The sequence below is a fragment of the Mesoplodon bidens genome (assembly GCF_964165515.1).
Source record: "Mesoplodon bidens genome assembly, chromosome: 2".
NCBI lineage: Eukaryota > Metazoa > Chordata > Mammalia > Artiodactyla > Ziphiidae > Mesoplodon > Mesoplodon bidens.
The window spans coordinates 125,876,597-125,902,102 of NC_138177.1; the positions used below are offsets into that span (position 1 = coordinate 125,876,597).

Consider the following 25,506-nt stretch of genomic DNA (forward strand, 5'->3'; position numbering starts at 1 on the left):
GTCACATATGGCTATTTAAATTTTAATTAACCAAAATTAAATAAAATTAAAAATCAAGTTCTTCAGTCACTTTAGCCACATTATAAGTGCTCATTGGCCATATGCAGCTAGTTGCTACCATATGGAATAGGGCAGATACAGGATATTTCCATCATTGCAGAAAGTTCTGTTGGGTAATGCTGCTTAAGGGTATTATCTACCCTGTGAGAAACATATATATGTATATGTATACATATATATGTATGTATGTATGTATACATATATATACACATACACATATATACACTTTAATTTTTTTATTCATTCACATATATACATATGTGTACATATGCATTCATAAGATTGTCTTGATATATTACGTCATCTATATTTTAAAAATTTTCACTCTTTATCTTTAGTTATCTTTATTGGGGTATAATTTACAAACAGTATGTACATTCATTTTAAGTGTACAGTTTAATGAGTTTTGACAAATATATACAGTTGTGTAACCTTTACCAAAATCAAGATAAAGAACATTTCCAGTACTTGGAAAGTTCCCCTTGCTGTCAGTCTACCCCCACTGCTAGCTCCATGGAACCATTGGTCTGCTTTTTGTCTGTATAGATTAGCCTCTTCTAGAATTTAGTTCAAATAGAATTATACATTTGCAAATTTTCCGTGTTAGGCTTCTTTTGCTTAGTATAACGTTTTTTGAGGGTCATCCATATTGTTTACAGAAGTAGTTCCTTTTTATTGTTGAACAGTAATAGTCCATTGTATGTATGTATTTCAGTTTGTTTATCCATTTACCTGTTGAGTTGGGTTTAGCTTTTGGCTATTATGAATAAAACTGCTTATGAGTTTTCAAGTACAGTCTTTGTGTAGACATATGTTATCATTTCTGTTGAGTTAAATACCTGAGAGTGGAATCGCTGGACATATAATAATACATGCATATTTAACTTTATAAGAATTCACTAAACTGTTTGTCCCTAGTAACATGAGAGATTCAGTTGCCACACATCATTACCAACACTTTGTATTGTCATTATTTTTAACATTAGCCATTCTTATGGTTGTGTTACAGTATCTCCTTATGGTTTTATTTACATTTCCTTGATGATTAATGATGTTGAGCATATTTTCAACTGCTCATTAGTTTTTTGTATATCTTTTGCCAAGTGTTCAGATTTTTTGTCTATTATTAATTGGGCTGTTTGTCTTACTGAGTTATAAGACTTTCTATATTCTGGGGATGCAAGTCCTCAGATATATTGTATATCTATATTGGTATCTATCTAATATATTCTCTCAGTCTGTGGCTTGCCTAATTTTCTGAACAATTTCTTTAGAAAAACATAAGATTTTTTAATTTTGATGGAGTCCAATTTATCCATTTTTTTCTTTTATGATTATACTTTTTCTATACTGAGAAATTTTATCCATCCCAAGGCTGTGAAGATTTTCTCCTCTGCTTTCTTATAGAATTTTTATAGTTTTATCTTTTACATTTAAGTCTGTGCTCTACTTGGCATTAATTTTAGAGTGTGTCACAAGGTAAAGGTTGAGGTTCATTTTTTATCTATACGAACATTTGTTGAAAAGACTATTCCTTTCTTATTAAGTTACTTTGGCAACTTTGTTGAATATTAATTGACGTTATTTTATTGCCTGGAATTTTTTCTGAACTCATTTTTTTTTTTTCCTGTTGGTCTATATGTCTGTCCTTATACCACACTGTCTTGATAAGCTTTATGGTAAAAATTAAAATCAAGTACTGTTAAGTCCTATCGCTTTCTTCTGTTTCAAAATTGTTTAATCTATTTCAGTTCTTTTGCATTTCAGTATACATTTTAGAATTAGCTTTTTAGTTTCTACAGAAAGGCCTTCTGGGATTTTGATTAGGATTGTACTGAATCTATAAGTCACTTTGAGAAGTGACATCTTAACAATATTGAGTCTTCAAGCTGTAACATGGTATATTTCTCTACTTATCTAGACCTTCTTGAAGTTTTCACAGCAAAAACCACAGGTCTTTCATATATTTCGTATTTTCATACCATAGGTTTTGCATATATTTGTTAAATTTAACACTGAGTATTTCATGGTTTTAGATGTTATGTCTTGTAAATCCTTAAGCATTTAAGAATGTTTTCAGTTACTGATTGCTAATATGTAGAAACACAATTGATTTTTGTATATTAATCTTGAAGTCTGTGACCTTTCTAAACTCATTACATATAACTTTTTTTGTAGCTTTCTTAGGATTTTCTATATAGATGTTCATGTCTGCTAATAGAGACAGTTTTACTTCTTCCTTTTCAATCTGAATGGCTTTCATTTATTTTTCTTGCCTTGTTGCATTAGTCAGAACTGCTAGTAAAATATTGACACAGTAAGAATGGGCATCCTCACTTTGTACCCAATTTTAGAGAGTAAGCACTGAGTTTTTCACCATTAAGTATATTGTTAGCTGTAGGTTTTTCAAAGATACCCTTTATCAGGTTGAAGGAGTTCCCTTTCATACCTAGTTTTTTGAGAGTTTTTATCTTGAATGATTGTTGAATTTTGTCAGATGCTTTTTTTTTTTTTTCATTCCTTGAGAGTCATATTGTGTTACTCTTTTTCTGTTAATATGGTCGACTGCATTGATTCATTTTCAAATGTTAAAGCAGCCTTGCATTCCTTATATAACTCACTTGATCATGGTGTTTAGATTTGGTTTTTGGTTTTTGGCTTTTTCCTCCCCCCCTTTTAATGTCTTTGATTTTGGTATCAGAGTAGTGCTGGCTTTATAAAATGAGCTGGGAATTTTTCTTTCCTCTATTTTCTGAAACAGTCAGTAGAATCAGTATCATTTCTACTCTAAATGTCTGTAGAATTCACCAGTGAAGCCATCTGGGCCTGGAGTTTTCTTTGTGGGAATGTTTTAAATAACAAGTTTAATTTCTTTGATAGATACAATGTGCGTTATTGTGATTTATAAGAAATATATATATTTGGTCATTCAGATGACCAAAATATATTTCTCAGAGATATTTGGTCTTCATCCATAGTTCCTGGCCCACAGCTCCAAAACCCTTGGAATTTCCTGAATAAGATCAATGGGAGCATCCTTTGTTATAATATTTGGTTTCTTGTCCTCAGTTCCTGAAAAACAAAAACAAACCCCCCCCAAAAAACTGCTTCAGAGCCATAAAAGTTAAATGGTGTCTTGTTAACAAGACTTTAGTACCACAAGTGAGTTTATGTTAATGAAAGTGACTTTTGCAAAACACCTAAGGATGGAGGCTGGTTGCCAGGAGAACTAACCACAGATAGAATCAGAATCAGAAACCCTGATTCTGGGGAGGAGAGAGGGGATAGAGGTTGAATCAATCACCAGTGGCAAATGAGTTAATCAATCATGCCTATGTAATGAAGCCTCTGTAGAAACCAAAAAAGGAGAGGGTTCTGAGAGCTTCTACATTAGGGAACCAGTATGCTCCCATGTGCCATTGTGCCAGACCATGAGCTCCACGAGGATGGAAGCTCCCTTTTTCAGACCTTGCCCTGTGTATCTCTTCATCTGGTTGTTGGTTTGTATCCTTTAATATTGTTCGTAATAAATCTGTGATCTAGTGAGTAAATGGGTTTTCCTGAGTTCTGTGGGCCATTCTAGCAAATTAACTGAACCCAAGGAGGGAGTCGTGGGAACCTCTGCTTTATAGCCAATTGATCAGAAGTACTGGTAATAAGCTGGGCTTGTGACTGGCCTCTGAAATGGAGGGCAGTTCTGTGGGACTGAGCCCTTTACTTGTGGAATCTGATTCTATGTCCCCTAGTAGTGTCAGAGTTGAGACACCAGGAGGGTGTCTGAGAACTGATTGTGTGGGGAACAATATGCACACTGGAATTGGGTCCAGGAACCCTTTCAAAAGGCTACTCAGATTTCCTGTTGCTGTTGTGCTTTATTTTTTTCCCCCCGAGGGAATTTGTCCATATCCTCTAAGTTGTTGAATGTATGGATATAAAATTGTTCATCATATTCCCTTATCCTTTTTAAAAAAAATATATTTATTTATTTATTTTTAGGGTCTTCATTGCTGCACGCAGGCTTTCTCTAGTTGCAGTGAGCGGGGTGGGGGGGGATACTCTTCATTGTGCGCGGGCTTCTCACTGCAGTGGCTTCTCTTGTTGCGTAGCACGGGCTCTAGGCACGGGCTTCAGTAGTTGTGGAACACAGGCTCGTTAGTTGTGGCTCACGGACTCAGTGTTGTAGCTCGTGGGCTCTAGAGCGCAGGCTCAGTAGTTGTGCACAGGCTTAGTTGCTCCATTTCTATCTTCCTAAAATTGTAGTTTAGATCATTGTGAGATGGGATTATATATGAGCAAGATTAGCCATGAGTTGATAACTGTTAAATGTGGGCGGTGGGTACGTGGAGCATTATTTCATTATACTATTTTTAAATTTATGTATATATTTGACATATTATATAACTTTAAAAATTACATAAGGCAAATAAACCTAACTCCATAGTAAATTTTTTTCACATTTATATGCCTATTGACATTTATTTTTTACCTGATAGTTTCTGTTTTGTGAATTGGTAAGCTACTTTTAGGATGGCTCCACTGAATTCCTCAATAATTAGAACAATATACCTTTCAGTGGTTCTTCATATTTGTGGGGAGGGAAGAAAAGTGACATGAATCTTGGTGCTATAAACTCTTGAAGAAATCGAGATATTTCACAAACAATGGGGAAAAGAATGAGCAGTAAGTCAATGTTTATGGAGAAGCAAAGTGATACCTATTTAATAACAGTAGTATGGTATCAACAGTTATCCATCCCGTGATAGTTCCTACAAAGACAAATTTGGTTAACCAAAATATCTGAAGCAATAATGATAAAATTTTAACATTCATTTAGTGTAGTTGATGGGTAACAGATATTTTTGTTGTGTTGTATACAAATTTCTTGTGTTCTCCACCTTCCTCCTTACAAAAAAAGATATTTTCTATTACATTGCCTTTTAAGTATAATCGTCTTAATGTATCTATGTATAGGTGTTAAGATAAAAATATATGCACAATGCTCTACATATTTTCTTTAGGAGTAGACTTGTGCATATCACATAGCTTCTTCCATACATTTTTTTTAATGTTTTGTATTGTTTTGTCTTGCCTTGTTTTTGTTGTTGTTGTTCTTGTTCTGGAGCTTTTTGTTGGTGACCCAAACTGGTATGGCACATTTGTAACTTTTTTTGCTTAAGGGTAACATTGATTTTTAGTCAAATACATAAATGTACCCATTTCTGTTGACTCATTTGGTGTCAGTAACTTCACATGCTAGTGATGGGCTGATGTGTGTTTCTCATTCCCACTCAGTCATCCATATCTACCCACCAAAATAATAATAACAACAGTGAAGATACATTTTATGCTGCTTTTGTGCTCAAAGAGTTAGAAAGAGTGGTTTTTGTTTCTTTGCCTTGCTTTAAAAATAAACCTCTGTCCATAAACATGGGTGGATTTTCATTCTGTTTTATTCCCATTTGCTGGGGATTGATTGATAGAAGAGTAGAGAAATACAGATTGCTTAGGCATAGAGAAGGGTAGGAAAGGGATCTTATAATTTATTCTAATACAAATATAGGTACCTCATTTTTTTTGAGTGAACGGGTTTCAGGAACTTTGCTTTGCTTCTGTAAAACCATTGTATTGGATTGCTCGACCTGATTGTGTCCTGAACTTGAAACTTTGACCACACCTTTCCATTTAATGTCATTTTAAAATGATAGTCAGTAACTGTAAGGCATAACCAATGGTTGCCTTGATTAATATTAGCTAAAGTTCTAGATCATACCCATATATTGTCCTACTGGTATCAAGGAATGAAGGACTATTTAAAACAGTTCTGCTATAGCACTAGAGCAAGTTAATATTTTCTAGATCTTCAAGTGTTGTAGTGATAAGCCTGGACTCTTTCTATTTATCTTGAACAGTCTTATTTGCAGTGTCAAAGGAATTGCTGTATATGCTGCAACAGAAATAATACAATGTTGTGTGATGGGATAAGAAATAAAATTGTACGTCAGATAAAATAGAGAGCAGCTACCAGAGTCAGATATACCTTACAAATATTCACTGAGAAGCAAGACAATTTAGTTTTTCCAGGGCTTAAATCCCATCTAGCTATATAACCCTGGGTAAATGATACATTCTCTGTGCCCCATTTTTCTCATCTGTAAAGTGAAAATAACACCTACCTCATGGAGTTGCTATGAGATATAAATGAGTTAGTTTAAATGTTGATTTCCATACGTTTTCTGTTATGGTAGCATAATGGTAGAGTCCATTCTTTATTTGTCTTGTAATCTAACGACTATGTGCTATGCAGGGAATGTATATAGTAAATGTAGTTGAATGAAGATAAGAGTGAGATCTAATATGAAAAATACATATCCAATATTCTGTTTTGGAATAAAGTCAACTTCCACTGTAATGTAGTTGTAATTCATTGCTATTTGTTTGATTTATTTGAAAGTGTTTTTTTAGTGTTTCAGAAACTTCTTTTCAGTAGATAAGCAGAATAGCTGTTATAAACATATGTACTTAGTATCTCACTTCTTTCCCTTCTTTTTTTTTTTTTTTTTTTTGGTGTGGTGGTGGTGGAAATAGTGCCTCAGTGTGTTTGGAGAATAAATGTGGATATCCCTGAAGAAGCTAATCAGAATCTTTCATTCAGTGCTACTGAGCGATGGTGGGAACAGACAGATTTGACCAAACTAATCATATCAAACAATAAACTTCAGTCACTTACTGATGACCTCCGACTCCTTCCTGCACTGACTGTTCTTGATGTAAGTTGACTGATTATAAATATGGATCTTCGTCTGAAAAGACTCTAAAGCTAAATTTAGGCTTTGAGAAACAGAAGACCCATGTTCAATCGATAGAGTGCAAGGAAGAATAACAAATTACTGTGTTCGGCATAGCATAATGGTTAAGAGTGCAGAGTCAGAACATCAGGCTTCAAATTTTGACTCTGCCACTTGATAGCTGTGTGATCTCGGGAAAGTTACCTCTTTGTGCTTCAGTTTCCACATTTATAAACCGAGACTAGTACTACTACCTGTTTTTAAAAATTGTTCTTTGAATTAAATGAGTTAATGCTTACAGACAGAATTGGTATTTAACAAGTGGTTGCTGCTGCTCGTCTTTTTTTTTTTGCTATTATTTTTATCATCATTATTATTCTAGGTGTTAAAGCAAGTATTTAATATTGTTTTGTTTTTGTTTTTTTGTTTTGTTTTTTTGGGTTTTTTTTTTGGTAACTTATCTCCAAGACTGACTTAAATTATTGGGCTTAAGTTTTTGTGTGTTTATTCAGGGACTATGTTTTTAATACCTAGTTGCCATGTCATGAGTAGTTTATTTCATAATCCACAAACTTCTGATATACTTTACTTAGGATCATCAAAAATCTTCCATTTCATGTCTGAAAAAGTTGGATGTAGTCAGATTTCTAGAGAAGTTTTTATTTTCTTCATTTGTAAAATGAATGGATTGGCATAAGTGTTCTCTTAAAGGTTCCTTGTACCTTGAAAGCAATATGATTCTGTAAGAACATGAGAGAAGTCTCCCTCCTCATTTATTTTTTGGAAATGTTGACATAAATCATACCATCAGAGGGCTGTTAGTTTCTGACCCTGTCATCTCTCATTTGAGATTGAAGTTCCACTCAATGAGGTGAAGTTTTTTTTTTTAACTGTAGTATTTTAAAATTGATCTCTTATCACTTCATGATTTATGAGCAGCAGTTTGGTCAAACTCCTTTTTCTCTTCTGTACTCAAAACAAATTACCAATAGCCCAGCTATGCTCTTGAGCTAGAATAACGAGACTGTCATCAGAGAATATTGTACAATAGCAAAGCTCATGGTTAATTATAAGACTAAGATATTGACTGTGTCTTTTAATAACTTTTAGATACATGATAATCAGCTGACATCCCTTCCTTCTGCTATAAGAGAGTTAGAAAATCTTCAGAAACTTAATGTCAGGTAAAATTTAAACTTATTTCAGTATTGCTAGTATAAGGGTGTAAATCTAACATTCTTTAAAATTTTTTCAAACATTTTTTCTAACATGTAAAAAATGTTTTGTATTATCTCAGAAAGTGATTAAGCAGAATAATAATTTTAAGTTTTAATTCTCAGATTATTTTATTTTTTGTTTTAGAATTGCCTGCATGTTTTCTGGTTTTACAAATTTAAGGCCAGTTGATCTTTTAAAAAATACTTTTTATTTTTATGAAATAATTTTTAGTGGTTATAATGAGGAAAATTTCATGTTTTCGATATTAGTAGTTTTTAAACTTTTCTGAGGACTCCTGGGATTCCATGGGTATGCGTCTGGTACTCACTGATAGGTACATGGGAAGCCAGGTGGCTAAGGCCCTAGCTAACTCTGTTTGCCCTTCAGTACACACTCAGACGTTCAAGAAAAATAACTGCCTTACATGTTATATATACACAGGGGGAAAGGGGTTAGGGAAGATTTAATTTAGGAGAAAAAAATGAAAAAGTTTAAGTGTTCAAAATGTAGTTTGAAAAGCTGGGGCTTATAAAATAGATATAAATCTATCTATCACAGCATGATAAAGTTGCAGTTTCCTGGAGTTAACTGGTTTGAGGGAGAACAGTTCCTCAAATAACAGTCCTTATTTGGTGAAAAATAAGACTGGAGTTGCATATTGCATTCATCTGGACATGCCAGGCCCTCAAACAGAAATAGCTATTTTTGTCTTGAGTGCTACGTTGAAACCTAATCCCCATGTAAAATGTGACTTCATTGTAGTGTATGTATGTGCACATCTTTGTCAAAATTCTAAAACTCATATGCAGTGTAAAAATTATAGCTCAATGTATTCATTTATATGTAAAATCAAGTTGATTAAAAGGAACCAATCAAAAGCTCACAAATTATATGTTTGGTTAAAAATCTTTATTTCTTTGAAACTCTCAATTTGATTACTTTAGATTACTGTCATTTTAATGGGTGTGTACTTTTAGGATGTAAAGTTTGTAAGTACTTAAAATTAGTAACCTTACTTCATTTTTTTTAATGAGCCCAGGTAGTCGATTAGCAAAAATGCCTTTATAAATATTTATTGTATTGTCACCAAATTGTTCAGCATTTGTTTTATCAATCAATAGCCATAACAAGCTGAAAATACTCCCTGAAGAAATTACAAATCTAAGAAACCTGAAGGGCCTATATCTCCAGCATAATGAACTAACTTGCATACCAAGGGGATTTGAACAACTTTCCAACTTAGAAGATTTAGTAAGTTTTGATTTTGCAATATTTATATAATTTGGGGCTGGTGGGATTTTTCATTAGGCTGAAAAATTGTATGTATGATGAAATCATGGGTACATGGGCAGCTGATTGTATGACTAGATTATCAGAAACTGTGAATTACAATTAGAGTGCTAAATTAGTAATTGTAAATTTGATTTTCTTATGTTTTTCTTATGAAGGAAATCACCTTAGATTTTAATTTAGGAATAGAGTTTGGGAAAGGAGCCATTGAGGATGACTTTGTTATTCAGAGGCTTTTATGGCTTAGCAAAATAGAGGAAAAGTGTTTTTAGCGTATACCAATTCCCTTTTTTATCTCCATTTTCATTTCCTCCTCTGTAGCCCTTATGGCCCTTTTGTCCTCTGAGTGTCCAGATAATGCCTTCAGGGCCTGCTTTTTCTACCCTATTTTTCAAAATGGCCATATTTCCTGGTAAAAATTTTTATTCTATCCGTTTCACATCTTAAATAGAGATAACCATAGAGCAATGCAAGTATTATTTTAGTCATATTGTTAAGAATAATACAAACAATAGGCACTTTGCTATACATATAGCATATTACTATATTTGCTATACATATAGTATATTACATATTACTTTGTTGTGTATATAGCAAAGTAGATAGTTTTATCCCCATTACAGATAAGAAACTAAGACTTGTAAAAAAAAAAAAAGTAACTCATCCAAAGTCATATAACTAATATGTAAGGAATTTAGGAATTTAACATAAAATAATTTGACTTCAAAGTGTATCCTTTTTTTGTTCCCCCACTTTACCACAGAAGAAGTAAGACTCTACTGTAAGGTATCCTATCTGAAAGACTTCAGCTGTATTAGATCAGATGTTCTAATATAAATCTCTACTCCACATAGTTATTTCATGTTACATTCTTGTTCTAGTCACAATTACATGTTTTGAAAAACTCATTAGTCATTTTAGGCTTAAAGTTTATTTTTTATTCAAGGAAAAATTGCTTCTTTTACTTATTTTTTCTTGATATTTCACCCATCTGCTCTAGTGTTTGAAATCAAAATACATACTCTCTTCAACCATTTCTTCAGTAGCTCTTTGTTTTTCAACCTGATCAGATTGGAAATAGGTTTGGAAAGTAAAAGGCATAGGTAGGTGAAATGAGTGGTAAAGAAAGGAGCCATCAGATTTCCTTATAAAATCTACTGGTAAAAGATAGCAATTGATTTAAAAAGAAAAAAAAAAAAGAGCCTAGTAGAAAGCTTAAAGGAAACCTAATAAACTTTTCTTATGGGTTCCCAGATAGTCATTGCATAACGAAAGGATGTTGCAGCTGAGAACTGTGTTCTTAAGGACTCATTATCAAATAAATCATAAATGTGAGCAACAATATATTAAAACATTGAAAGTATAAGATCTATAATAATTTAAGCTAGTAATATTTCTTAAAGTTATATAAAAACTGCTTAACACAATGGTACTAAATAAATATTGAAGAAATGACTTAGCATAAATAATGATTAATTTATATGCACTGTACTTATTTTGTATCTAATTTAGTCATTAACTGCAGTAATTGAATATTTATTAGCAATTCTGTTGTTTTGGGTTCTTTAAAACTTAAGAATTTGTGAATCTTTATCATAAACTTTTTTTATTTTTAACTTTTGATATTGGAATAATTTTAGATTTACAGAAAAGTTGTAAAGATAGTACAGAGAGATCCCATATACCCTTCACCCACCTTAATGGGCGAACTTTTTTTTTTTTTCTTGCGGTACGTGGGCCTCTCACTGCTGTGGCCTCTCCCATTGTGGAGCACAGGCTCCGGACGCGCAGGCTCAGCAGCCATGGCCCACGGGCCCAGCGGACTCTCAACTACTGCGCCACCAGGGAAGCCCTAATGGGTGAACATTTTACATAACTATGGGATATTTGTAAAAACTAAGAAATTAACGTTGGTACAATATTACAAACTAAACTACAGATTTTATAATATTTTCCCAGTTTTTCCACTAATGTCCTTTTTTTTTTGTTCCAGGATCCAATCCAGAATACTACATTGCATTTAGTGTCAGTAACTTTTGATATTACTAAATATTTATTTATTAGTAATCTGTTGATTCTTAGACCTTAGAGTATTTGAGTTATATATTATTATACTGATGTTGTAGATTATGATAATATGTTATTTTATGTTATTATAATAATAGTATGTTTTAAAAAATACACTGATCTAGCATTTTTCCTTTTTCTATCTTAATTTATTTGGAGTTACAGTTGTTTAACGTTAGACTAAATCATAGTCTTCAGAGAACAGTTCCTTTAAGTCATTTTTTTCTTATTTATTGTTGCCACTTGCCTTACCTAACAGTTTAATGATAGCTGGTGTAGTACTTATATCTGATTTGAATGTCGTAAGAAGAATACCTGACTCATAACATTGTCTTTTAAAGGGACTTTAAAAAAAATATTCTGTCATAAAAGACAAAACAGAAACAAAGACTTAAAACAACATCAAAGTATAGAGATTAATTAGGCAAGCTTGAATGAGTGAAAACTAGAGAGTAGAGTAGACTTCTGTACTTAGTTAAAGCAGACTTGCTGAGGTCAGCAGAACCAAGAGGGAATATTTTTTTTCCTCCCAAATTAAAATGGCCATTTTTTTTCAGCTTACTTTTTTTTCTTCCAAGAATTTTTCTTTCTTGCAAAGCTGTTTTTCATTTAACCATACAGTTTGCCTGATTTATTATAGGTACTCAACAAATATTGGATGAAAAAATAAATTTTTTTTGAAAGCATGACTTAATATTAACAGAAACTTTTGTGTAAAATAGTTTTGAAGTCAGAATTCATTTTAATTCCTCTCTACTACATTATTAGGCACATAGTAGGCCCACAGAGTATATTGAGGTAATGAATAATGATCTGTGAAATTGTCAGTGAATGAGAGTTACAAAACATATCATCTGTAAATAGTTTTTTTAATGTTGCAATGCCCTCAAAATTCTAAAATTCCCCTTAGGGATCCTTTCTTTTTTTATTTACTTGTTCATTCATTCATTTTGTCTTTCTCTTTTTAAAGGATCTTTCGAACAATCGTCTTACAACTGTTCCTGCTAGTTTTGCTTCTCTATCCAGCCTGCTACAACTCAATCTTTCCAGTAATCAACTGAAGAGTTTGCCTGCAGAAATAAGTGGAATGAAAAGTAAATCTTCTCTATTTTAAAAAATAAAAAAATTTGAAGTTGGTGCAACTTACATTTAAAAAAATAAATTTTTATATAGTTAGTTACAGAGAAGTAAAATAATAGATTTTATGGTGGTAAATGCAAACAGTAACAACTGGTCAGATTTTCTCCAAGCCATTGTAGTCTAGCAAGTTTGTAAAGAATTACCACCAGGGGACTTCCCTGATGGTCCAGTGGGTAAGACTCCATGCTCCCAATGCAGGGGGCCCGGGTTCAGTCCCTGGTCGGGGACCTAGATCCTGCATGCATGCCACAACTAAGAGTTTACATGCCTCAACTAAGAAGTCCGCATGCTGCAACTAAGAGTCCGCATGCCACAACTAAGATCTTGTGTGCCACAACTAAGACTTGGCGCAGCCTAAATAAATGAATAATAAAACAAAACAATAAAAAAAATGAATTACTGCCAAAACAATACTTTGGCATATCAAGCAGAGAAAAAGAAAATAAGATTATAAATTGTGGTAATATTGTATACCTGAGAAATTGATTAAGGTTTTGAGCTATTCTATCTCTTCATTCATTTATTCAACATTTACTAAGAGGTCATTCCCCTTTCCTAGGTGATGCCACCTATGATACATGGTTATGTTATAGCTGTATCCTCCTTGAGGTCCATAAGTAATAATGTCAAGAGATAGTATAGTTTTACTCAAATTGTCAGTTCTTTTAAAAAAAAAGTTAAAATTTAGTGGTTCCATTAAAGTTTACCATTGAACCATTATGTTTGGTGTATTGTAGAACTAATATTAAGGGATAAAAAAAACTGAAGGTACATTTCAGTACCTTTTAAGTAAGTATACTTAATCATGTTAGAATTCTTGATTTAGAGTCCAAAATCTTTATAGTGACTTTTTTTTTTTTTGTCTAAAGGCAAACTATTATTATTTCTTAGTTGATGACCACACTGTGTCAGCTATAGACCTTACTACTCTTTTTTGCTAATCATATATGAGCCTTTTCATTTTTTTAAACCTCCCTTTTGTGGAGGAAGTCATAGATGTGATTTTGTACCGTTGATTACAGATTATTTTGCAGTGAATTTGTACAGTTGTGCTGTTTGACTTAAAAAATTAATGTATAATTGACTAACAATATTATATTATCTCAGGTGTATAAGATAGTGATATTTTTATACATTACAAAATGATCACTGCTGTTTTACTTTAGATTAATGGTTATTTGTAATTTATAACAGGAATGCATAAATTAAATCTGCCATAAATTCAATTGACATTTCAGGGGAGCCTTTAGTTGTGATACCAGTAGTTGATTCTGCTTGCCTTTGCCATTTTCAATAAAGGTATCAGAAAGTAGAGCTAAACATAAAATATGATACCTGGAGTGTGTATGTAAGCATTTTTTTTTCACAAATTGAGTAGAAATGTTGAGAGAGAGGAGCAAATATTGAAGTCAATAGAAAAATACTTTGAACTTACAGCAGTTTTTTTAATATACTATATAATTATGCTCAGATGCTTTCTTTCCTTCAGCTATGACAATGATACTTTTAAGCTATCACCAGTAGGACATTTAGTTATTATTTCACTCTTCATGATGAGATTCCAAGAACAGTATCTAACATTTGCATGGCTCTTTGTAACTCAGAATACTTTTAAATATATTATTTTGCTGCCACAATAGTTCTACAAGTTAGTAGGGATGCATATTATTTACATTTTAAAGATTCAGAAACCTAGGCTTAGAAATTATGTAGTAAGTTGTAGAGCCAGCGTTTGCATCTTCTTACTCCGTCCCCATTGCTCTTTTTTTTTTACTTTTACTATTTATATTTTTTAATTTATTTTTTTATTGAAGTATCATTGATTTACAATGTTGTGTTAATTTCTGCTGTACAGCAAAGTGATTCAGTTATACATATATAAACAATCTTTTTTTTTTTTAAAATAGATCTTTACTGGAGTATAATTGCTTCACAATACTGTGTTAGTTTCTGTTGTACACCAAAGTGAATCAGCCATATGCATACATATGTCCCCATATCCCCTCCTTCTTGAGCCTCCCGCCCATCCTCCCTATTCCACCCCTCTAGGTCATTGCAAAGCACCAAGCTGATCTCCCTGTGCCATGCTACTGCTTCCCACCAGCTAACTATTTTACATTTGGTAGTGTATATAAGTTGATGCTACTCTCACTTCGCCCCAGCTTCCCCCTCCCACCCTGTGTCCTCAAGTCCATTCTATGTCTACATCTTTATTCCTGCCCTGCAACTAGGTTCATCAGTACCAATTTTTTTTTTTTTAGATTCCATATATATGCGTTAGCATACGGTATTTGTTTTCATCGTTCTGTCTTCACTCTCTAGGACAGACTCTAGGTCCATCCACCTCACTTTCTTCTGTGTACTGCTTCTATTCTCAACCAGTGCTCTTAGATGCAAACACTTGTGAAAGCTAGTTTCTAAATTTAAAACAAACTTGCTTTATAGAATTTATTGGATATAGGGTAGATCAGACTGTGACATTTTTCTCAGTGATCTAGCCAAATAATACATAAATTATCATATTATAAGTTGAAAGTAGTACTATTAAATTTGTTTTGGAAAGCAGTTAACTTCTTTAAACAATGAAAGAAGTAGTCTAAGGCAGTACATCAATTCAGTGTTGAATTATGTTAAAATTGACAGGCTCAAAGTACAGGAAAAAAAGTTGTAAAATGCATATTGCCTATTCAAACTATAGGGTTGAGAATATATAGTGGAAAATATATGGTGGCCATTGTAAGTGGAAGAATTTGTAATATGGATTAGGGAGAAAACTGCTTATTAAAGTCTTAAGAGAAAGAAGATCTTTACTTTTTTTCCATTTTTGTTTTCTGTTCTGCCTTTTAAGAAAGATCCAGGAGGTGAGAGAGATGCTGCAAGTGAGAACATTCTTCTTGAGCTATCTATACCTTCTTATCAAGAGTGTTAGCTAAGTTGTTAGTGAAAGAATGTAACTTAAAAAAAATTAGAAGAAGAAAGGAAGGAAAGAAGACAGGGAGAGAGGCAGTATGAGTAGATGAAAGAATAAGAGGGAATACATAGAAATCCAAGGGTTTTTGACAGAACATCAATTGCCTATTTTAAATACAGATGTGTCTAAGCTACTACTGGCCAGAGTTACTTGACATTCTTTCATACGAGTAGTATGCTTGTATGTTTACCTTAAGCTTTTTCTTTTTAAAGATGTATAATTACTGAGAGAAATAATCTCATAGTATATAGTTTATATATTTTAGTGTACTTTAAAGGAGTACTAGAGTACTTTGTTTTTTAAATCTTTACAAAGATGACCTGCCCTATTATTAAACATTGATTTTAATATCATTGTTTCTCTTTAATTATAACTAAGTATAAAACATTTTTAGTTTACATTTGTGTAATTCAATGGTATTCTAGGATTCTTGATTATTATAGCAGTATAGAATATCACAGGTTTGTAAGTCCTCATGATTATGTACACATTATTTGAATGTATATACAATCTAAACCAGTATTTTTTCTGTATTAAAATATCTTTGTACTTCACTAAATATATATTACAGGATTAAAGCATTTGGATTGTAATTCAAATCTCTTGGAAACTATACCTTCTGAATTGGCTAGCATGGAATCACTAGAATTGCTTTATTTGCGGAGGAATAAATTACGTTTTCTACCGGAATTTCCTTCTTGTAAATTATTAAAGGTACTATTTAGTTGATTATTAAATAACTATACATTTTCTGAAAGTTAATCGTGAAAATAAAATTTTAAATGTATTTTACATTGAGAATATGTGTTAGTTATGTGTTATTTTTTCCTATATTCCTATTTTTCAGAATTTTAATGACTAAATATATTAATGGTATTGTTAATAATAGATTTTTTAAAAAAAAGCAGTAATCAATTTTAAAAATAAGAATTTTTCCATTTCATCTGGAGAGTAGTTTATAACTGGAGAAGTAGTAGATGATGAGGCTAACAAAGTAAGTTGGGACCATAGTGCAGGAAACCTGGAATACCAGGAATGAATATGTATCTAATTCTATAAGTTGCCAACTCATGTTTACCTCATCATAAAGTCTGTTTAAAATTAATTACTTTTTTTGGTATTAAGTGTATAGCATTAACATTGTATTTAAATTTGCTATGCTTTGCTTTTCTGTATGTATACTTTTATGCATTAGTGTTGAGTTTGTTTTGTTTTTTGTTTGTTTTTCTGAACATAGTTGCTTTACAATGTTGTGTTCCTTTTTGCTGTACAGCGAAGTGAGTCAGCTATATGTATGTATATATCTACTCCCTCTTGGACCTCTCTTCCAGCCCCCCCACCCCTTCACACCCATCTAGGTCATCACAGAGCACCGAGCTGAGCTCCCTGTGCTATACAGCAGGTTCCCACTAGCTATCAGTTTTACACATGGTACTGTGTATATGTCAATACTAATCTCCCAATTTGTCCCCCTATCCCCCTCTGTCCACACATCCATTTTCTATGTCTGTGTCTCTATTCCTGCCCTGCAAATAGGTTCATCTCTACCATTTTTCTAGATTCCACACATATGCGTTAATATACAATACTTGTTTTTTTCTTCCTGACTGACTTCACTCTGTATGACAGACTCTACATCCATCAACATCTCTACAAATGACCCAATTTCATTCTTTTTTATGGCTGAGTAATAATTCCATTGTATATATGTACCACATCTTCTTTATCCATTCATCTGTTGATGGACATTTAGGTTGCTTCCATGTCCTGGCTAATGTAAATAGTGCTGCAATGAATATTGGGGTACATGTGTCTTTTTGAATTATGGTTTTCTCAGGGTATGTGCGCAGTAGTGGGATTGCTGGGTCATATAGTAGTTCAATTTTTAGTTTTTTAAGGAATCTCCATACTGTTCTGCATAGTGGCTGTATCAATTTACATTCCCACCAACAGTGCAAGAGGGTTCCTCTTTCACCACACCCTCTCCAGCGTTTATTGTTTGTAGATTTTTTTTGATGATCGCCATCCTGACCCGTGTGAGATGATACCTCATTGTAGTTTTGATTTGCATTTCTCTAATAATTAGTGATGTTGAGCATCTTTTCATGTGCCTCTTGGCCATCTATCTGTATGTCTTCTTTGGAGAAACGTCTATTTAGGTCTTCTGCCCATTTTTTGATTGGTTTGTTTGTTTTTTTAATATTGAGCTGCATGAGCTGTTTGTATATTTTGGAGATTAATCCTTTGTCAGTTGCTTTGTTTGCAAATACTTTCTTTCTGAAGGTTGTCTTTTCATCTTATTTATGGTTTCCTTTGCTGTGCAAAAGCTTTTAAGTTTAACATACACAAAAATAAACAAAATGAATTAAAGACCTAAATGTAAGACTGAACACTATAAAACTCTTGGAGGAAAAAATAGGCAAAACACTCCTTGACATAAATCACAAAAAGATCTTTTTTGACCCACCCCCTAGAGTAATGAAAATAAAAACAAAAATAAACATATGGGACCTAATTAAACTTAAAAGCTTTTGCACAGCAAAGAAAGCCATAAACGAGTTACTTTTAAACAGAATGGTGACAATGATATAAATAACTGAAAAAAATATCACTTAATAAGATTAATTATCTATCTGATAATCTTAGATTCTGCTAGTGAGAAATCAGTATATATAATAATCACTAATAAAAATGTTGAGTAACAAACCTTTATTATAATATAAATAACTTTTTTAACTTGTACTGATTTGTTTTAAAACTTTAATTTTTTATCAGTATAGTTCTTGGATTTGTGTTTTTATTAATTCTGTAAATGTAACTACTAAATCATTTCTCGGCTTTGGTTTTATAAACTTTGAACTTTCTTCCAGATTAAACCTTTAATTAATTTTTAAATTACTAGGAAATTCTTGAAAATTTTCCTTTTTGTCATTTTTCTTTAACTGTAAGATTGCTTAAATATAATTAAAAATTTAAGCATCTTAGTAATTAGATAATTTTCCATGTATTTTTCAATGATTTGAAATCAAGATTTCAATTTTATTTTCATTATCTAGTATAAAGTTGAATACAGAAATATACATGATTGATCTTTGCTTTTGTAGGAATTACATGTAGGTGAAAACCAGATTGAAGTATTAGGGGCAGGACACCTTAAGCATCTGAATTCTATCCTTGTGCTAGACCTGCGAGATAACAAGTTAAAATCTGTTCCAGATGAAATTACACTCCTGCAATCTTTGGAAAGGCTTGACCTAAGCAACAATGATATTAGTAGGTAAGTTTAAAGATGGAATGAATAAGAAATCATTTCTGTATTTGGTTGTAATTCATAAGTTATAAAAGCATGTAGAGATCTCTTTTATAAATCAAATTCAATAACTGTTTATTGAGTAGGTATCATGTGTAGACCTACAAAGACTTTGTTCTTGGCAGCAAGCTTAATATGCTAATGGAATCAGTTACTCCAACTCAGTAGGACACAAACTCTACGAATAACTCCTAGATCAGTGCCTGGGTACATAGAAGCTGCCTGATAAATATTTGTTGAATTTGTTAAATGACGTAAAGCCATGGGAGAGATACGAAATACTTTGGGGGTTTAAAGGAGATACAGGAATCACAATTTATTGAGAAGACTCAGGGCAGACTTTGTGGAAGAAGTAAAATTTTTAGATGATATTATAGAACTGGGACCAGGGTGAAGCAAGTTAATTGCCTAGAGCACAAAATTTAAATGTACACACAGGGTCATGCCTCATTATAGTCCTATCATGTGATCTTTGAAGGATGACCACTATTTTCAAGTGCATGTGTAAGGTGGTCAGAATGACTCATTTGGCAGGAGGAAACTGCACAAACAAAGCTCTGAAAGTTTAGAAAATGAATTGTAGGTACATATAGAGAGAACAGCAAGGAATCGAGTTGAGATGGTAGGGTGCACGAAAGGAGATTGTGAGAATTTAGTTCTTGAAAGATAAGTTGAGGCCACGTGAAAGAGTTCCTTAAAATGCCTGTGAAGAGCCAGTTTTCGTTAATTAAGAGGTGGGGAGATTAACAACAAAACCAACTTGATTGTAATCTCATTAAAAAATAAATTGGTGATAGTGGGTCAGATACTTTGGATAGGAGTGGTTTTGTAGATGGGAATTCTAAAAAATTCTATTAATCTAATAATGATCACTAAGGAGCACTTGCTATATCCAATTTACTGAGTTGACATCTTTGTAGATTTCTCTCTTATGTAATAAGGACCTAAACTGTAGTGATAATGGGAATGGAAAGAAGAGGAAAGATGTGAAAGGTGTGATGAGTTAGAATAAGTAGTATTTAGCAATTGATTGTGTTGGAGCTGTAGAGGAAGAGGGTAGTGAGCAAAGAATCATAAGGAGTTATAAAACCATAATATTTAGAGATGGAATTATTTTACAGATACATAAAAAAAAGACTCAGACTCACCTAAGATTGTATGCCAGTTAGGTGTCTGAAGTTTTATGTTTGGATGTCAGAAACATGGTTTGCTCTTCACAGAAGTAGAAAGGTTAAGCAAGGTAGACTTTCTTCTATGTGTATATTTCAATAACTTTTTAAAAATCAAAATTGTTTTCACAGTGTACATATGGCATATGGTACATATTTTTATTTTATTTTATTTATTTATTGTTTCTGGCTGCGTTGGGTCTTCGTTTCTGTGTGCGGGCTTCTCTCTAGTTGCGGCGAGTGGGGGCTACTGTTCATTGCGGTGCGCGGGCTTCTCGTTGTGGTGGTGTCTCTTGTTGTGGAGCATGGGCTCTAGGCGTGCGGGCTTCAATAATTGTGGCTCGCAGGTTCTAGAGTGCAGGCTCAGTAGTTGTGGCGTGTGGGCTTAGTTGCTCCATGGCATGTGCATGTGGGATCTTCCTGGACCAGGGCTAAAACCCATGTCCCCTGCATTGGCAGGCGGATTCTTAACCACCGTGCCACCAGGGAAGCCCCATATGGTACATCTTGACCATAGATTTGAATGCTTGGACAGTGACCATTCTTTCCACTCACTTCTATTTATGACAGAATTAATAAGTGACCTGGATATTCCTAAAAGTACTTATAACTAATGAATGAAATAATCGCTTGCCTCATAAATACTGACATATACATTTTCCCCCATAACAGTCTTATTTTGGCTACTACATGAAAGCAGCAGAAAGCAAATATTTAAAACAAAAATGATGACAAATAATATTAAATAAATAATGGGTACAAATATTTCTGATATATCTGTTTCTCTTTCTCCAGAGCTCTGGATATAAAGTGTGTGTATATCACAGGGCCTAGAACATAATGAAACTAATAAGTATTTTCCTTCCTTTCATCTGATCTCATACTTCCTAGATATTAGACCATTCTATGCATTTTTTACCCCTCCAGAATCTCCTCTAACTAAAATATTGATTCCTTTCAATGCTACCAGAGTAATTTTTATAAGGTACAAATTATCAGGTTGTTATTTTCCTTCCCTTCATCTGATCTTATACTTCCTAGATATTAGACCATTCTATGCATTTTTTGCCCCTCCAGAATCTCCTCTAACTAAAATATTGATTCCTTGCAATGCTACCAGAGTAATTTTTATAAAGTACAAATTATCAGGTTGTTCTTCTACTAAAAAACTTTGATGATTCTCCATTCTTATAGCACTGTTTCCCAAATATGGTTATGTATCAGACCACATGAGAAGCTTTAAGAAAAAATGCAGATACTGAGGCAACAATGAATCAGAATCTTTAACAATGGAACCTTAGAATTGTTTTGAGTTTTATTTTTAAAAATTCCTAGGAGATTTTGATGCGTCTGGTTTTCCATCCAGCAGTTGGGAATCACTGTCTTGCAAGATAACATTCAGAATTTTTAGTGTAACAGCCAAGTACATCTCAGAGTCAGACTTCATTCAGTCTCTCTTTGTCATCTTTCACTTCCACAGGTATCCTACTCTGACAACACTGAACTGCAAATGTACTGACTTTTTCATTTTCTTTACCTTAGAATGCCCTTTTCCTGCCTGACTGCCTGATGGAATTCCATTCTTTTTAAGCCCAAATCCAGGCTTTGCTACTCCCTTCTCCCTCTACCCCCCTTGCTAATTTCTACTTCTGTACTCTCAGAGCAACTTTACTTGTTTAGCACTTGTCTTATTACATATATATAAAAAAATATATTCATTTGTTGACATATAATCTGCATACAATAAAATCTACCAATTAAAATATACAATTTGATGATTTTTGACAAATGTATGTAATTGTATAACCATTGTTACAGTCATGAAAAACATTTCTGTTTCCCTAACTTCTCCTCCTACCCTTTGCAGTCAATCCCCTGTTCATATCCCCAACCCCTAGCAACCAGTGATGTGCTCTGTCACTGTAGTTTTGCCTTTTTAAAAATTTCATATAAATGAAATCACAGCATATAGTTTTTGTGTCTGTCTTTTTTCTTGTGGTATAAAGCTTTTGTGATTCATTCATGTGTATCAATAGTTTATTCACTTTTATTGCTGAGTGTTATTTCATTATACAGATATACCACAATTTATTCATCTCTTCACTAGTTAGTTGATGGATATTTGGATTACTTTCAATTTTCTGACTATTGTGAATATTCATGTAAGTCTTTGGTTGGACATTATTTTCATTTTTCCTGGGTAAATATGTAGGAGTGGGATTGCTTAGTTGTATGGTGAGTGTATATTTAACTTTAAAAAACTCCACTTTCTAGAGTGGCTGTGCTATTTTATATGCTCACCAGCAACATAAGATAATTCCTATATTTTGGTTAGCGATACATGTGTCCTTTTCCTTTGTTCAACTAAAAATTTTTTAAGGGAACGTTCTTGTTATCCCTACACCAATGCCTAGTATAGATTATAGATGCTTAACAGATTTTGAGATTTAATATTTATGTGTATAAACTGGTTATCTTTTTGTGTACCAAAGATAAAAATTACTTTCTTTACTGAATGAAAATATGAATTATGCAATTGAAAATTATTTTTTCTCATTTTTTTCAATTAGGAAATATTTTGTTTGCTTATATTTACTTTTTAGCACTGGATACAATTTAGCAAATGTTTTATAGCTCACATTCTTTTTTTAGTAATCACAATATGATAGTATCGAAACAAATTTCTTTTTTTTTTTTATTTTTAAACAAGTTTGGCCTCTATTTCGAGAGGAAATATTTTAGGCCTAAATTACTTAGGCTTTCTTTGACACTATTTTATGGTGTATAGTTTGTCATATGTTAGTTTTATAATCTACTACTTGGTTGAATTATACTTACCCTTAATGTCTTCCTTGAAATCAATTTAATCTTTTGTAGTCTGCCCTGTTCCTTGGGAGAACTTCATTTGAAATTCCTGGCACTAGAAGGAAATCCTTTGAGAACGATTCGAAGAGAAATTATAAATGTAAGCATATTTAGAATTCAGTGCTGGGGTTTTTTTTGTTTGTTTTGGTTTTTTTTGCGGTACGCGGGCCTCTCACTGTTGTGGCCTCTCCCGTTGCGGAGCACAGGCTCTGGACGCGCAGGCTCAGTGGCCATGGCTCACGGGCCCAGCCGCTCCACGGCATGTGGAATCTTCCCGGACCAGGGCATGAACCCGTGTCCCCTGCCTCGGCAGGCGGACTCTCAACCACTGTGCCATCAGGGAAGCCCTCAGTGCTGGTTTTTAAATTTGATATTGAAACATACACATTGATCTATAAAACTGCAATGTATGTCTTGGTGAATATGTCTTTCTCCCCACATTTTCAGAAAGGAACCCAAGAAGTCTTAAAATATCTACGAAACAAGATTAAAGGTACTTTTCTATTTTCTCCCATATTTTGAAGGATAACATGAAAAGTGGTAAAGAGTTAATAGTATATAAATTTACATGTATTTTTGGTGTAAATATTTGGAGAGAATGGTCCCTGGCAGGTGTGGCTCTAATTCTGAATCCACTAGGCCATAAATATGCTGAAATTATTTAAAAAATCATTAAATTCACAATAATACCGTTCTATCCTTAATCTCTTTGAGTTGTGTTATACTGTATCAATTAGAAAATATAAAAAAAGATTCTGTAAGCACCTAATGCTTTACCTTTGAAAAAAGCACAAAACTTGACTATTATGGTATAATATAAGGGTTCTATTGACTGGGAAGTATATTAACAGGCATTTGAATATATGGTCCATTCATAGTTTTGGTAAGTTCTGACAAAAATAAAGACAAAACACATTTTTTAGGAATGCTAATTTAGCACAAACATGCACCAAAAGAAAAATTACCATAAATTTAATTTTTAATGTTTCACTAAAATTGTGATTTATTCCAGTTTTTATTTCATGTATGTTATTGTAGCACACACTACATGTAGAACATTAAGAAAAAAATTTTTGTGCCAGTGTAATGCTGCATAACAAACCACTCCGAAACTTAGTGGCTAAATACAGTAGCTATTAATTTAGCTCACAACTCTTGGCTATGCACAGCCTAGTCTAGCACCATATTGTCAGTCAGTGATGTTAAATAAATAAGATAATTGTATACTTAAGTAATTTATATTTTCCACTTTGCCCTTCAAATAAATTGACATAATTTTCTAAGACTCTCATTTTCTGACAATCAGATAATGTCCTTTTCTCTCCAGATATACTTTCTCCTCAAGCAAGATTGATTATTCTGATATAAATCAGTTAGAAGTCATGTCAGAATAATCAAAAAAATTTTTAAAGCCTTTTTTTTAGACTAGTTTAAGGTTTACAACAAAATTGAGAGGAAGTTACAGAGATTTCCCACATGTCCTCTGCCTGCACACATATACCCTCCCTCAATATCAGCAACACTCACTAGAATAGTACATTTTTTACAAAGGATGGAACCTACGTTGACACATCATAATCACCCCAAGTGCATAGGTACCCTAGGGTTCACTCTTGGTGTTGTACATTCTATGGGTTTGGACAAATGTATAATGCCATGTATTCATCATTGTAATATACAAAGTATTTTCACTGCTGTAAAAATCCTCTGTGATCTGCCTATTCATCCTCCCTCCCCCACACAATCCCTGCCATCCCTGACAACCACTGATCTTTTTCTTGTCTCTGTATTTATGTCTTTTCCAGAATGTCAAATAATTGGAATCATACAGTCTGTAACCTTTTCAGATTGGCTTCTTTCACTTAGTAATATGCATTTAAGCTTCCCTCATGTCTTTTTAAGGCTTAATAGCTTATTTCCTTTTAACACTGAATGATATTTCACTGTCTGTATGTACCACAGTTTATCTACTCACCCACCTACTGCAAGACGTCACGGTTGCTTCGAAGTTTTGACAGTTATGAATAAAGCTGCTATTTTTTGCATATGGATGTCCCATTGTTTCAGCATCATTGTGAAAAAGGCTATCTTTGCCTTTGTATATTCCATTGTATTACCTTTGCTCCTTTGTCAAAGATCAGCTGACTACATTTATGGGGGTCTCTTTATGGATTGTCTATTCTGTTCATTGATCTGTTTGTTCTTTTGCTGTATCACACTGTCTTGATTACTATCTTTAAGTTGGATAGCATCAGTCTTCCAATTTTGTTCTTCTCTTCCAATACTATGTTGCCTGTTCCGGCTCTTTTGCCTCTCCATATAAACCTTAGAATCAATTTGTTGATACTGACAAAATAACTTGCTGGGATTTTGATTGGAATTACATTGAATATATAGATCAAATAGGGAAGAACTGACATCTTGACAGTATTGGATCTTTCCATCCATGAATATGGGATATCTCTCCATTTATTTAGATCTTCTTTGATTTCATTCATCAAAGTTTTGTTGTTTTCCTCATATACTTCTTATTCACATTTATTAGATTTATACCTGAGTATTTCAGTTTTGGATGCTAATGTAAATGGTACTATATTTTTAATTTCAAACTCTACTTGTTTATTGTTGATA

The 25,506-nt window shown here is 33.1% G+C and overlaps 1 protein-coding gene across 1 annotated transcript in view; it reads left to right on the forward strand.

Annotated features, from left to right (window-relative positions):
* LRRC40 (leucine rich repeat containing 40) overlaps window positions 1-25,506 on the forward strand; it is a 52,068-nt gene that overhangs the window by 7,611 nt on the left and 18,951 nt on the right. The window contains exons 2-9 of the mRNA XM_081226593.1: window positions 6,646-6,827; window positions 7,956-8,029; window positions 9,185-9,314; window positions 12,391-12,514; window positions 16,103-16,245; window positions 18,636-18,808; window positions 22,888-22,975; window positions 23,323-23,368. Coding sequence (XP_081082719.1) covers window positions 6,646-6,827; window positions 7,956-8,029; window positions 9,185-9,314; window positions 12,391-12,514; window positions 16,103-16,245; window positions 18,636-18,808; window positions 22,888-22,975; window positions 23,323-23,368 — 960 coding nt within the window. The remainder of the gene's footprint in view (window positions 1-6,645; window positions 6,828-7,955; window positions 8,030-9,184; window positions 9,315-12,390; window positions 12,515-16,102; window positions 16,246-18,635; window positions 18,809-22,887; window positions 22,976-23,322; window positions 23,369-25,506) is intronic.